General features: G+C 29.9%; 1 protein-coding gene across 5 annotated transcripts; it reads left to right on the top strand.

Annotated features, from left to right (window-relative positions):
* Positions 1 to 2,187: 2,187 nt before the first annotated feature.
* LOC8287664 (coatomer subunit alpha-2) lies at positions 2,188 to 9,677 on the top strand. Of its 5 annotated transcripts, none has more exons than XR_001535982.3 (6): positions 2,188 to 2,373; positions 2,482 to 2,713; positions 4,541 to 5,035; positions 5,257 to 8,299; positions 8,931 to 8,991; positions 9,421 to 9,677. XR_001535982.3 is itself a non-coding variant. In XM_015725588.3 (4 exons), exons 2-4 carry the CDS (start codon positions 2,506 to 2,508, stop codon positions 8,205 to 8,207), a joined length of 3,654 nt encoding a protein of 1,217 aa, XP_015581074.2. In that variant the 5' UTR covers positions 2,188 to 2,373; positions 2,482 to 2,505; the 3' UTR covers positions 8,208 to 8,565. The 5 variants fall into 5 exon arrangements, 1 of the variants encoding a protein (XP_015581074.2); XR_001535980.3 differs by having other exon boundaries at positions 8,931 to 9,211; XR_001535983.3 differs by lacking the exon at positions 8,931 to 8,991.
* Positions 9,678 to 15,936: the final 6,259 nt, after the last annotated feature.

Below are 15,936 nucleotides of genomic sequence, written 5' to 3'. Positions count from 1 at the left end.
ATATACAATAAAACATTTCTATAGTGATATTTTATATAGGACTAATTTTTATAGAGTGAAAAAAAATTACGGTTTCAATTTAGACATATTATAAACAGAAATAAACTTTCAATTGTAATAAATTATAATTTTCTTAAGTCATATTTTAAAAATAATATTTCTCTCTATTGTCTAATATTAAAAATATATAAATTATATTATATTTTATCTTAGTGTAATATTATTTTATCTCACCGATTTTATTTGTATAATATAACAAGATACTAACGTTACTCTATTTCTATGATCTCATAAATAAAACTAAGTATTAACTTTGAAAAAGAATTTAATACTTAAATTTTTATTAAATTATAAATTTCAAATAGTCATAATAGGGCTGAGCATGGATCTCGGTGATTCCCGCCCGAACCAAAAAGTACCAAAACCGAAAAAACTAAAAATTTTTATAATCGAATTGAACCGATCCAAATTTTTTTACTATTACGATGTAATCGGTTCTTTAGTAAAAACCATACCGAACCGATCCGTCTTGTATCGATCCCGGACCAAACCGTAGAACAAAATTTTTTACATATATTTATAAATAATTATTTATATTATATAAATAATACATATATTAAAAAAATAATACATATACTCTATAAAAAATATTTTATATTTATCATTTATATAATTCAAGCAATTGTTATCGAAATACAAAAATAATACATATTAAAAATTACTATAATATTATAATATACTTTATACTCTATAAAAATATAAGTTATATATATTAATATGTCACATAGTATATTGATACTAGTAATCTAGTATACATACTATAATAATAGATTTAAAATTTATTTATTATCTAGAAATTTTTGACAAGTTAATTAAAAAATTACTTAATTTAATAAAAAGTTATATAAATTAGTAAAAATTATAAAAATATATTATTATATAAATATAATATTATTTACACCATATTTATTAATAAATTGATTTTTAATTATATAATATTTTTATTTTAAGAATAATAATATTAATTATACTAAAAGTATTAATTTATATAATTATTAAAATTAAGAAATAAATATTTTAAAAATAATTTTATATTATTATACTAATAAAACTTAAAAAATTAAATAGTTAGAAATAATTAATTTATTAACTTTTAAAATATTATAAATTAATATTAAAATATAAAAAAATATTAAATTATATTTATAAATTTTTTTTTTGAAAATGATCAAACAAAACTTGAGAAAAAAAATTGTCAAAACATCTTTTAATAATATAGAAGTTCTTTACTTCCTACAACAGCGGGGGTTCTCATTTGTTGTCAAGATTGGCTTAAAAGTTCAAATAAACATATCCAACTAGAAGAATCAATAGAGGATGTTGAAAGCATAGAGTCAGGTAACATTTCTTTACTTCTTACATATATTTGTTTATTGTTGATGCTGTTAAGTCTTATTGACGTAATTTTTTACTTTTATTGTAGAAATTATTTAAGATCCTGAGATTGGTGAGTCCTTTATGCCAAGATTAAATGTGGAGTGCTAATTTTGAGGGAAGGTAATAACATTTCTTTGCTAATTTTGGACAAGTATTTTAGTGCTACATAAAGTTTATAAATTTATTTATTTTAATGATTTCCGTCTGTAAAATATTTTTATGTTAGCAGTAATATATATTTTAATGGTTTGTATTTGAATATTGAATGAATTATTGTATTTGCAAGTGATTGAATTGCGAAACAGGTTGTTCAAGAAGGTGATTGCAATTTTAATTCAGATTTTTATGCTACTTTTTTTAGGTTGGTAATCATATTTTCTCTAAATGTATTTGATTAAAGATGATATTAAAGTTGCATTTTTAAAATTTTTTAGAACCGAAAATAGCACCGAACCGAACTGTATTGAATCGTAAAATTGGTACAATACGGTATTGGATCTTTTTATGTTTGGTACGGTACTGGTACTTTCAATTTTAAAATAACCGAGGTTTGGTATAGTACCGGTGATTTATAAATAACCGAATTGGACCGATTTATGCTCAGCTCTAAGTCATAATTTTTATTTGGTATCAAATATATGTATTTATTTTGTATAATTTGCTATGAAAATATTGATATTATAAACTTTTAATTAGTATTATTAATTATTAGCGACATTGAGTTTGTAACTCTGCAATAATAAAAAGTTTAAAATGAAAACAAAATAGAGAAAATGAATTGCCTTGGAAAAACGCGCGTCCAAATCCAATCTAGAGCGAGCAAAAGCTTCTGTTACTGGTTTAACAGATATTAGATCTCTCTTCTTCAAATATTTTTATATCTTAAACTTGCTGTAAATGCTGTCTTCTGTTTGATCCCCTCCTCTCAGATCTCAGGTAACAGTTACTGATTCTGTAATTATCTTCTTCTTCTTTTTTCTGTTTTTCTTTTTCAGATCGATTTCTTAATGATCAATGATATGGGTTTGGATTATTTAACGTTAGGGTTTGGATATTGAGAGGGGAATAATGTTGACGAAGTTTGAGACGAAGAGTAATAGAGTAAAAGGACTGAGTTTCCACTGTAAAAGACCATGGATCCTTGCTAGTCTCCATAGTGGTGTGATCCAGCTATGGGACTATCGAATGGGAACACTTATTGATAGGTTTGATGAACACGATGGCCCTGTTCGCGGTGTCAATTTTCATAATTCTCAGCCTCTTTTTGTCTCTGGAGGTAAACTATTTCTCTATCTATTTTCTTGCATTTGCTTTTTTGTTTGAGTAAATGTATCATTTTATGTTATTAGTTACTTACTGGAGGAAGGATTTAAATTGCATTTTTGTTTTGTTGATTGTGCGCTAAAATCTACCATAGATCTAGAGGATTTGTGGCCAGTTTAGTTGAATAATGCATAACTGTGTTCGAAAAGTCCAAAAATGTAAATTTGTTGTCAATTATCACGTTTGGAAATATCATGGTTGCTAGAATTCAATTCTTTCAACTTCAGAAAAATATTACTAATAATAACCAATACGGCATTTTGAAAGAAATGAAATCATGCAACAACTGACATGATTCATTTGGAACAAGGCCTTAGTGAATAATGATTTTGTAACTCAGTAAAAGGAAATAATGAGATCACTTGAAAATGGTGCATCAATATGGTGCAATTTAGATTTGACAACTCCAATCCATCACCATCTCCAATGAGGAATCTTTACATTATTATATCTTTGTTACTTGTTAGTCTGTTGTGATAGACTTCTTTTAAATCTGAATTTTTCTATATATTGGATGATCCTCATTCTTCTTGCTATATCATGTTTAATTGAAATATTAGTTACTCATTGGATAATTACAATAGTGTTAAGGGTTATAAGTTGTGGTAGACTGCACCTTATGTCCTATGTTTTGTGTTCTCAGGTTAATGGAATTCTGAATGTATTATTCGGGGCTAATGATTTGATATCGTAGTAAAACAAAATGTAGAGAGCACTATAAATGGGGTGATAGTTTTATCTTTTCTGCTGTGATTAAATGGAGCATTTTAGCATCAACAACTTGACTCCATCACTTACCTTCAAAGAGTTTCTGTACTTTAGTTGCAACACCTTGCATCCGAACTCAATATGCCAATTTTGCAGCTGGATTTGTTGATCTTCTACTCTGGATTTTTCTTTTAAAAATCTTGATATGATACACTTCTATGGATGGGAGCACATGCTCATATTTATTAGGTCTTTACGTATGCAACTCTTTTTATGAAGCTATATTTGGTTTGTTGGAGAAGCCACTTGTTAGTTTCTATATACAGTAAAATCTCTCTATACTCATACACTTGGTACCAAATAAAATTTATGACTATGAGGAGGTTATAACTTAATGGAGGTTTGAATACTAAATTTTTTTTTTTTTTGATTTAATATTTAATCTTGTTGGTGAAATGATAGAATCCAAAGATAAGATAAGTAAATATCTTGTCATATTATACAAATAAGATTGATGAGACAAAACAATACTACAGTAAGATTAAACATGGCATAATATATATTTTTTAAAGTTATATATACAAATATTACTATATAGAGGAATATTTTCTTAAGGTGGGACTTAAAAAATTTATAACTTAATTACAATAGAGATTTTACTTCTATTTATAATTTGCTCAAATTGGGACCGTAATTTTTTATTACTATGTAGAGGTTATTCCTATATAGAGTATCACTATAGAGAGGCTTTACTGTATTGTCACCTGCAAAACCTCTCGTCAGTCATCACATGTTAACGCAGGATTTTATTTCAGGTATGTGTTACAATGAAAGAGAATTTTGATATTAGCCTAGGTTGGATATCAGTTATATATTATTTTTTTGAAACTGAATTTGCAATTTGAATCAATTATTATTTCGTACTTGAGACTTTGCACCTAAATACTTCAAAATACCTCAATAGATTTACAGTAGAATGTCAGAAACTGGAATTTTGTGAAAACAGAAAAATCTGTTTGTCTTATTTTCTTATGTAGGACACCTGTTTCTTAAGCAATTGATGGCTTTGCAGGTGATGATTACAAGATTAAGGTTTGGAATTACAAGATGCATAGGTGTCTGTTTACACTTCTTGGACATCTTGATTACATCCGTACTGTGCAGTTTCATCACGAGTACCCTTGGATTGTGAGCGCTAGTGATGATCAGACAATACGTATTTGGAACTGGCAGTCTCGTACTTGCATTTCTGTGTTGACAGGCCACAATCATTATGTCATGTGTGCCTCATTCCATCCAAAAGAAGACCTTGTTGTTTCTGCCTCTCTGGATCAGACAGTTCGTGTTTGGGATATTGGTGCCCTGAGAAAGAAAACAGTGTCCCCTGCTGATGACATTCTGCGGTTGAGTCAGATGAATACAGATATTTTTGGTGGAGTTGATGCTGTTGTTAAGTATGTCTTGGAAGGCCATGACCGAGGAGTCAATTGGGCGTCATTCCACCCCACTCTTCCCTTGATTGTCTCAGGAGCAGATGATCGTCAAGTGAAATTGTGGCGCATGAATGGTTAGTTGGCAACCATGTTTCTTAACTCCCATTCACCTTTATGATTCATTGTTAACCAATTATGCATCTTCATATTTCTTGTAAATTGCTTTCTGTTGTGTTTGTATATTGGCTTATTGAAATACTAGTTGCATCCATATGTTGGAGCCCAAAATGTGAAACCTCTATATATCCCCTTGTTCTTAATGTTTGATTAATTAAATATTCTGTTATTCATTCAGACACAAAGGCTTGGGAAGTGGATGCATTGAGAGGACATATGAATAATGTGTCATGTGTGATGTTCCACGCCAAACAGGATATCATTGTTTCAAATTCAGAGGATAAAAGCATTCGTGTCTGGGATGTAACTAAACGAATGGGAATTCAGAATTTCCGTCGAGAGCATGATCGGTTCTGGATCCTTGCATCTCACCCTGAGATGAATCTCCTAGCCGCAGGTCATGATAGTGGCATGATTGTCTTTAAGTTAGAGAGAGAAAGGCCAGCCTTTGCAGTCAGTGGTGATTATTTGTTCTATGTCAAAGAACGCTTTTTGCGGTTTTTTCAGTTTTCAACTCAAAGAGATACTCAAGTAATTCCCATCCGGCGACCTGGTACCACCAGCCTGAATCAAAGTCCAAGGACACTTTCTTATAGTCCTACTGAGAATGCTGTTCTTATTTGCTCTGATGTGGAAGGTGGAACTTACGAGTTGTATGTCATACCCCAAGACAACACTGGTAGGGGTGACACTGTGCCGGAGGCAAAGGGTGGTGCTGGGGGATCAGCTGTCTTTGTGGCTCGGAATAGATTTGCTGTGCTTGAAAAGAGTAGCAACCAAGTCTTGGTCAAAAACCTGAAGAATGAGGTTGTTAAAAAGAGCGGCCTCCCTGTTGCTGCAGATGCAATATTCTATGCTGGGACTGGTAACTTGCTTTGCAGGGCAGAGGATAGAGTAGTCATATTTGACCTCCAGCAAAGGATTGTTCTTGGGGATCTTCAAACACCATTGATCAAGTATGTTGTTTGGTCTAATGACATGGAAACTGTTGCCTTGCTCAGCAAACATGCCATCATCATTGCTAGCAAGAAGCTTGTTCATCAGTGCACTCTCCATGAGACAATCCGTGTAAAGAGTGGAGCCTGGGATGATAATGGTGTTTTCATCTATACAACTTTAAATCACATTAAATACTGCCTTCCTAGTGGGGATAGCGGCACGATTAGAACTCTTGATGTCCCGATTTACATTACTAAGATTGCTAAAAATACCATATTTTACTTGGATCGAGATGGGAAGAGCAAACATATTGACATTGATGCGACAGAATACATGTTTAAACTTTGTCTTTTGAGGAAGAAGTATGACCATGTTATGAGTATGATTAGGAACTCTCAGCTTTGCGGGCAGGCAATGATTGCTTATTTGCAACAGAAGGGTTTTCCTGAAGTTGCTCTGCATTTTGTGAAGGATGAGAGAAGTAGATTTAATTTGGCTCTAGAGAGTGGAAATATTCAGATTGCTGTTGCTTCGGCAAAGGAAATTGACGAGAAAGATCACTGGTATAGATTGGGAGTGGAAGCACTTCGGCAAGGTAATGCGGGTATTGTTGAATATGCCTACCAGAGGACCAAGAATTTCGAGAGGTTATCTTTCCTTTATCTCATAACTGGGAATCTGGAAAAGCTTTCCAAAATGCTGAAAATTGCTGAGGTTAAAAATGATGTCATGGGTCAGTTTCATAATGCCCTGTATTTGGGTGAAATTCAAGAACGTGTCAAGATTTTAGAGAATGCTGGTCATCTGCCACTTGCATATACAACTGCTAAAGTCCACGGGCTAGAGGATATAGCTGAACGTCTAGCTGCTGAGTTAGGAGATGATGTTCCATCATTGCCAGAGGGTAAAGTGCCCTCCCTTCTGATGCCTCCTGCTCCCATTTTGTGTGGCAGTGATTGGCCGCTTCTAAGAGTCTTGCTAGGCATATTTCAAGGTGGACTGGAGGATATCGGTAGAGGTGGTGTTGATGAAGATGAAGAGACTCCTGAAGGTGATTGGGGAGGGGATCTGGATACGGAGGATATAGATGGCTTACAAAATGGGTATGTTTCAGCAATATTGGAGGATGAGGAAGTGGCTGACGAAAATGGAGAGGTAGGATGGGACCTTGAAGACTTGGAGCTTCCCCCTGAGGCAGACACACCAAGGGCTTCTACAAGTGCTCGATCTTCTGTTTTTGTGGCTCCAACTCTTGGTGTGCCTGTAAGTCAGATTTTGATCCAGAGATCATCACTTGCTGCTGAACATGCTGCAGCTGGCAATTTTGATACTGCTATGCGATTGCTCAACAGGCAACTTGGGATCCGAAACTTTAGTCCATTGAGATCTATGTTTCTTGACCTTCATACAGGTAGCCAGACCTATTTACGTGCATTGTCATCGACTCCTGTGATATCTCTGGCTGTTGAACGAGGGTGGAATGAATCTGCTAGCCCAAATGTAGGGGGCCCTCCAGCACTGGTGTTCAATTTCTCTCAATTGGAAGAGAAGCTCAAGGCTGGCTACAAAGCCACAACAGCTGGGAAATTCACAGAGGCACTTCGACAATTTCTCAGCATTCTTCAAACAATTCCATTTATTGTGGTTGACTCAAGGAGGGAGGTTGATGAAGTCAAAGAGTTGATTATTATAGTCAAAGAATATGTTCTGGGTTTGCAGATGGAGCTCAAAAGGAGGGAAATGAAAGATAATCCAATACGCCAACAGGAGCTAGCTGCCTATTTTACTCACTGCAACCTTCAAATACCTCATTTGAGGCTTGCTCTTCTAAATGCGATGACCGTTTGTTTCAAGGCAAAGAACCTTGCTACTGCAGCTACCTTTGCTAGGCGGCTACTGGAGACGAACCCCACAAGTGAGCATCAGGCAAAGCCGGCCAGGCAAGTGTTGCAGGCTGCAGAAAGGAATATGACAGATGCCTCTGAGCTAAATTACGATTTTAGAAACCCATTTGTTACATGTGGTGCAACATATGTTCCAATTTACAGAGGACAAAAAGATGTCTCTTGCCCATATTGTAGTTCACGATTTGTGCCAAGCCAGGAAGGGCAGTTATGTTCTGTTTGTGATCTTGCTGTTGTTGGGGCAGATGCTTCAGGGTTACTCTGTTCTCCTACCCAGATACGATAATCAAGATGCTGAACTAAGAGGTTTTTACAGTAACTTTGCAGCTCAGCTTATTGACAGCAGATCCTGGTTATATTCTATCTGCAGGGAATAAGGTAAGAGCTACTACAATAGAAGAGTTAGTGCCCATTGAATTTGCTCATGCTATCTTTATCTTTTTATTTTATTTTATTGCATTCTTCACTAAATCTCTTTCCACTTAGTTGATTACGATATTCAATGTAATAAACAACTTGAGAATTTTGACTTGGTTATTCTTGTTAGATGGATAGACTATAGATAATCTTCATAGGCAGGACAAATTCCATGTCAGTTGTATGGAAAATTTTCATGTCTGTGATTATATGAGGTTTATACTGGTTAGCCACAAGTATTTTATTTTTCTTTTCCAGTTTAAACTGTTTAGCCACAGATCATATCATCATCTTTTGGGTCAGGAATTAAAGGAGGTTATCAATCACCTTACATATCTTGCTGATACAAGTGAGATGGTTTGATTGGGTTGCAGCCCTTGGCCATGTAAAAAAATTGATTTTTGAATATTTGTCCTATGATAAATGATAGGGATTCTCAACTCGTGGGGATGGAGTTTTATGGTTGATAATTATGTTTGGAAAAATGATTAGCTTCATTGATGTCTATATATCAAGTAATAATAACTCTGGTTGCGGACTAGTCCACCAACCAGGCTATCAGCAACTCACATATAAATGGCTATGTATCCAGGCTTGGGAATCCAGTGGAATGGACAATTCAGTCACTCTAAGCTTTGAGCTTAATAAAACAGGTATCTCCTCTATTTGCTGAATCAATCTCCAAGGAGTTGGTTGTCTGGTTCGAACCTGGCAGTGCAAGGACTACGGTTCTTCACAAACTGTGCTGCCTCCCTAAGGGCAAGGGACTCCGCTCCCATCCCAAATTTAGAGTTGCATGACTTTGCTGTTGATATCTGCAAATAAAATCACTACATGCTTGTTTGAGGCATCAAGGCAGGGAGGGAGAAGGAGGTATCTGCATTTAGTTTTAACATCATTCTCATTCTGAGGCTGCCATCTATTTATAACTTGTTCGTTTCTAAATTTCCTTCCTGTATCTAGCACTATCTCTTCACCAAAACGGATTATGGAGGCTCCCCTCACTGGCTATATAATTGAATTAAGCCTCCATTGAAAGCTGGGCACTCCTTGACTTTTCATTTAGAACTTGTTCTGTGCAGATGAGAAACATGATTCTGAATTGGACATTGTCAAGAAAAGAAAATGCTTGCCAGCAACAGCATCTGTGTTTGTTGGATTATACAATAGATGAGCAAAAGGATCACTGGTCCTTGGTCAATGAGCGGAAATCTCTACCACTTTGGACGACCCTCATCACAGCTGAAGGGTACTATTATATCATAAATTCAGGTTTTGTATTTAAGACCTTTGATATTGTTTAGAACTTTTATCTGAGCCTTAATTATGTTGCATTGAATTTTTTTAAGTAGCATTTTATCAATATATTTTAGATTAATTACTAAATTAAAAAAATAATTTCTGATAATATAAATAAGTAATATGAGCGTTAAAGCGAAAACTCACAATAAATAGAAATAAGTAATTATGTTATGATAATGACTACAGAAGAAAAGTACCATATGACAAAAATAAATATTCTTAAATAATCCAGCGCATGAGGCATTCCATTATATATATTTATGGTAGGCGAAGATGGGACTCGCAAAGACAAGAACATGATGTCCCTACCATAGCATTCAGTGATACATACCCCTTTTGCTTTATTATGCTTAAGATCGATGTTCAAAAAATCTACTCTTTTTAAGGCCACGTAATCTTCTTGACTCTTATCATCTACCAATTTTGGGTAAGTTATTCGGTTGGTACCAATCATTTGGACTATATTTCAAATTGATACCAGTATTTAAATTTGAATCTAATTGGTATTCAAACTACATGAAAGTATATCAATTTAGGGCAGTTTTTTAATTTCCGGCCAATTGATGCTGATTTAACAATCTAAGAAAATACATGTCGTTTGATTCTCGTCATGTGCCATGTCATTAGAGAAAGTTAGGGACATGGCACAAATTGAGGCAAGAGATCAAATAGAATATACCTTATCATATTGTCAAATCAACATCAATTGGTCGGAAATTGGAGAGCTGCCTTAAATTGATATATTTTTGTGTAATTTGGGTACCAATTAAATTCAAATTAAAATAATGATATAAATTTAAAATATGGTCCAAATGATTAATACCAGCTCGCCAATTTATCCACCGATTTTTCAATCATAATCTAGTTTGGCTTCATTTTGTAAGTACTAAGGTTAAGTTACACGTGTCACACAAAAATAAAATAAAAATAATAAACATATCATGGGAAGAGAAGAAAAATGAATGTGGAGGATCTTAGAACGATGCAAGTGGTATTTTTATTTGTTTTCTCTCTGGGCATTATAACTTGATAGTGCGGATTTTTTCTTCTTCTCCTTCTTAATTCTTCATTGCTTTTTTTTTTTTTTTTTTAATTTTATATAGGCTTCCACTACCGGTGGTAGCCACTCCCATGTTCTCTCTCTCTTTTTTTTTTTAAATTTTTTTTTTATTTCTTTCTATTTTTATATATAATTTTTTTTATAATATGTTATTATTACGTTATATTATTTTTTATATCATTCTAAGTGAAAATTTATATTTTTTTCTTTCTCGAAGTTTTGTTTATCTCTATTATATGTGTGGGAGCTGTTCAATTTTTTTTTTCTTTTTTTGGAAGTAATAAAAAGATTGTTGATGATGTTTATATAATCAGGCTCATTTAGAATCTAAAAAATTGTTTCAAGTGAAGTGATTTTTAACAACTATTAATGAAAGATTTATATATTAAGTTACAAATTGACTTTATATGATATTGAATTATTAAGAATATAATTTATTTTTATATATAAATTATATTTTAAATGTTAAGCCACTCTGAATATAATTTACTTTTTAATATTTTTTTTCTTAAATTATACGTGTGGGTTTTTTTTCTGCTTCTTTAATTTATTTTTTAAAATTATCATAAAATAAATTTATAAAAATTAATTATATTAAAATATTATATATTAAATAAACTTTTATATATTTAAAAAAATTAGTCGTTTATATATGTATTGTATGACAGTCATAATAATTTTGATTACAAGTAATAATAAAAAATAATTATTTTTCATTGTCATTTTCCGTTCTAATTCAATTCAATTTGATTCATTCTAATTCCATATATATATATATATATATATTTTCTGAGCTAATTTTTTTTAACATGTCACTATTTTGAAGATTTTTATTTTGATATGTAAACTTATTTTTAACATATGAGATTTTTATTTTTATATTATAATAAAATAAATTTATAAAATTTAAATTATATTAAAATCATATCTTAAATAAATATTCTTATGAATTTTATGAAAACTAGACATTTAACCGCCTATGATAACTGTTGTAATTACTTTAATTATAAATAATAATATAAATTAAATTTATATAAATCAAATAGAATTTTTAACATTTTATAATTTTTGTTTTTTTAAATAATAATAAGTTAAAAATTTTATAATTTTTTATATTTTAAGATTTTATTAGTACAATAATATAAAAATTATCAATAAATTAATAAAAAACTATAAAAATATACATAAATTTTAATTTGATGTATTGATGATAAATACATGTGTCAAAATAAAAATCTTATTGTCAAAATATAGTAACACATGTCAAAGAGTTCTTATTGGACGGATATAAATTAATGTTTTTGTTCATTTACATGTGTATTAGAATGTTTATTGTCTATATGTATAATGTTCATTAGATGTAATATCTTATAATAATTAATTTTTTATATTTAATACTCATTATCCATAAACTTAATATTTATTACAGTCAATATTTATATTCATTTTATTTTATACATTATTAATCGATGTTAATACTAGTGTTTATTATATCATACTACCATGTTCATTGATGTATATATATAATGCTTTTCAATATTTTTAAAAGAAATATTAGTTCTTTATGAAACTTTTTATTATTTTTGTGATACATATTGAAATATTTTTATAATTAATATAAATATTCATCATTTGTAAGCATAATTTTTATCAATTTATTAATAAATATTTGTCATTAATTCATTCAAACTTGTATATATAGACATAACGTAAAATTAATAAATAAAAATAAAAAATGAAGCTAAAATTATACTATAAAAATTTATATTGCAGTACACGTAATCTTTTCAATAAAATTATAATATTTAACAATTAAACAATAAATATTCTGTATATATTTAATAAAATAAGTTAATAAATATTTAATATAAATTTAATAAATAAAAAATATTTTAAGAAAAACATATCAGTTGAACTGTACCATGCAGTGGTCCATATTATAAGAATTCACTGAACGGCCCCTGAGTATATCGTAGTTATTGAGAATGAGATAATGTGACAAGCACCGATTATTTTAGTTGAGAAAGTCGCACAATTTGCTAAAAGGCAGCATTTCGGGACGCTCACTTTTATTAAACATTTATTATTATTGTTGTTTCATATGAATTTATATATTTTTGTTTTCAATCTGTGTAACTCAAATCAACAAAGTCTACCAACTTACTATTTTTATCTTAATTAATTCAATAAAAATATTTTACTAAATAATGCAGAACTGAATCTGAAACCATAAAAGACTGGTTACTTAATGGGGCGGAAAGGTCACATTTGGAGACCGGCTAAGATTGCAACTGAATTTTGGGTTAGAAATCAAACCATGGTCACTCAAGGAGACAAAATATATCTTTTAAAAAAAAATTAAATAAACTTTATTTATAACATATGAATAAAAAAATTTATAAAAATTAAAATTATTATTTAAACTTTATTAAATTTGAACTCAATTTAAAAAATTTAATTTTTTTTAAAATTTTTCAAAGGTGAAACTCAATTATTTATTTACTCAGCTCAATTGGTTTACACCCCTAAATGAAACCAATTGTTTTGGTGACAACTAAACCGGATCTATAAAAATAGTCAATGCAGTGTCCATCCAGATCCATTAAAAGCAGGGGGAGACATACGCAGCTCCCCCAGTTCTGCTCCACAGCCAACACCAGTCGCTGTTCCCAATGTTAGATAGGGACGAAGCCAACGTGAAGTACTGCTGGGTTGGGTACAATAGAACTGTACAACACACGTCAAAACTCTGGAGCTGCCCTTTCAATTAATTTAAACTTAATAAAAGACTTTAAATTGAACCAAAAAAGGAAGAAGAGAAAGAACCCACGTGTTCAATTTCGCATTTCATTGGAAACTTCCATTTGGTGTCTTTGATTGAGATCCACCGTCGAAAAATTGTAAAATAAAAAAATAGAATAGAATCTAGTGATCCTCTCCTCTCCTCCCTTCTTCATTTCTTCTGACCCATCAATCTTTACGCAATCTCTCCCGTCAGATCCTGTTTTCCTGTTAGGTCGGGAAGAATCTCACGCCCACCCGTACTTCTATTTGCGTCTATCTCACCGCCCAATCACAATTCTTTTTTGCCAAAATTTAATTGAGATTTACATTTTCTTCAATTATTTGCTTTTGTTACGTCTTTGAAAATCAACGATGCCATTCTTCTTTTTCAACTGAATTTTCTTTTCCACTGACAGAATAATTAAAGATTAAATAAGCTTAAAATAAAATAAACTTGATTTCATAAATAAAATAAATAAAATATAAAATTTAGTAATTATTCATATTATCAACTGACTATAAATTATATAACTAAAAATAATTATTTTTTTTATATTTTTTATAAACACGAAAATTCATGGGAAACACCTCATTCTCAAATTCTGATTACTATTTCACTATTTTTTTCTAATACAAAATTTGAAGCCATAAATCATAATAACATGGTGGAGCTACATTGATGGAAATTTATTTAAAATTTGTTGAATGGAATTGGTTTAGTATGAATGGATTAATACTTTTCTTCTTAATGTTTGGTTTATGAGAAAATGAAGAAAAGTTAGATTTTTCTTTAAAAAATGTTTTAGTAGTGAGATAATAAAGGGAAGTTATAAATTCTTTCATTGTTTAGTTGGCGAGAAAATGGAAGAAATTGTTTGGATCTATGTATTTTAATTTACTCTATTTAATGACAAGGCAATGTATTTTATAATTATGAATTATAAATTATTACTTTCTTACATTCATGATATATGTGATATTGCATATAAAATTCAAAACTTCTTTTTCCAATAGCAAGATGCTCTTATAATTTAAGTTAGGCAACGAATGTCTAATTCTAATTATAGGGACATTGTTTGGCATTGTCTATTAAAAAGATAAGCTTAATTGCTAAAAAAGTTTTATATTTTGTATTTTTATTAATTCTAGCACATAATTTTTATTTTTTTAATTTTAATACTATATTTTAATATTTGTCTTCAGTAGAAATTTTATCCAAAATTTTTTATTTAATTATTTTCCGGCAAAAAAAATTGAGTTAATATTAAAATTATTAAAATTTGAGTTAATATTAAACAAATTGAATTAATATTAAAATTATTAACTCATTATTAGAATTTGAGTTAATATTAAGAAATTGAATTAATATTAAAATTATTAATTCATTATATTATTAAAATATTATCATTTAATCACATAAAATTAATTTATTATTTTTAAATGGTAAAATTTTAGTAATGCTATTGCTAATTTAATTTTTTTTCTTTTTATTATTGGAGTTCATACCACGTCAATAAATTTGAATGATAATCTTATTAAAGGCCAAAATTAAAATTATTATTAAAATATAATATTAAAATTTAAAATTTAAATATTATGTACTAAATTTGATAACAAATACGAAATATAATATTTTCTTTTGATAATTAAGTTTATCTAAAGAAATTTAAGATCATATTAACAGGGGGGCTGTAATCAACATAATATACAATGTCAATAAAGAATGAAATTTTAGTCCTGTTCCTTTATAATTACTTTATTGTGCAAAGACATTCTCACCCCCACAGAGTTCAAAAATATTCATTACTTTATTCTAAAATTTGATATCTTATATTTTTTGGACAGAAAAGGTTGATATCTTATTAGAAAAAAAAAAAACTAATAGCAAATATAACTAATATTGTTAATTTTTGTGTTGAAAAAAAAATTCAAAAGTTGATTTAAAGATTAATGAGTTTGAATTCAATGTTCACTTCAAAAATGGTCTCACCCTATAAAAAATGTTAAATCTAGTAATAATTGAATGACCTCTGGATTTTGGTATATATATATACACTTGTGTTGAGATTCGGAACTTTAATTTCATTCAATTTCTATTAGTATATTTATGCCTACTATTGTAGGGTTGGCTCCTCAATGCTCCAATCCTCCACAAAATAAGGGGGAGAAAAAGAAGTAATCAGAATTTTATAGTGGAAATGCTTTGCTCAATGCTTGAATTGAGTCCCTCGCAGCACAAATAGATGTCAACTTGCACTTAAAATGATGCTTTAATTTTTTGTTCATTTTATTCTTTTTCAAATTTACCTTTAATTATAGGAAGAATTTAACAATTTTTTCTCAAGATAAATTTATTATTTAATATATTTTCATTTCATTTTAAGATAAAAATTTATTTTCGTGATAAAAGTTTGGAATATCAATTTTTTTTAATCGAAGCATAGTGATATAT

The sequence above is a fragment of the Ricinus communis genome, chromosome 10, assembly GCF_019578655.1.
Source record: "Ricinus communis isolate WT05 ecotype wild-type chromosome 10, ASM1957865v1, whole genome shotgun sequence".
In the NCBI taxonomy this organism is placed as follows: Eukaryota; Viridiplantae; Streptophyta; class Magnoliopsida; order Malpighiales; family Euphorbiaceae; genus Ricinus; species Ricinus communis.
The sequence above is the reverse complement of the archived record's forward strand: the minus strand, read 5'-3'. Positions and strand labels throughout refer to the sequence as shown.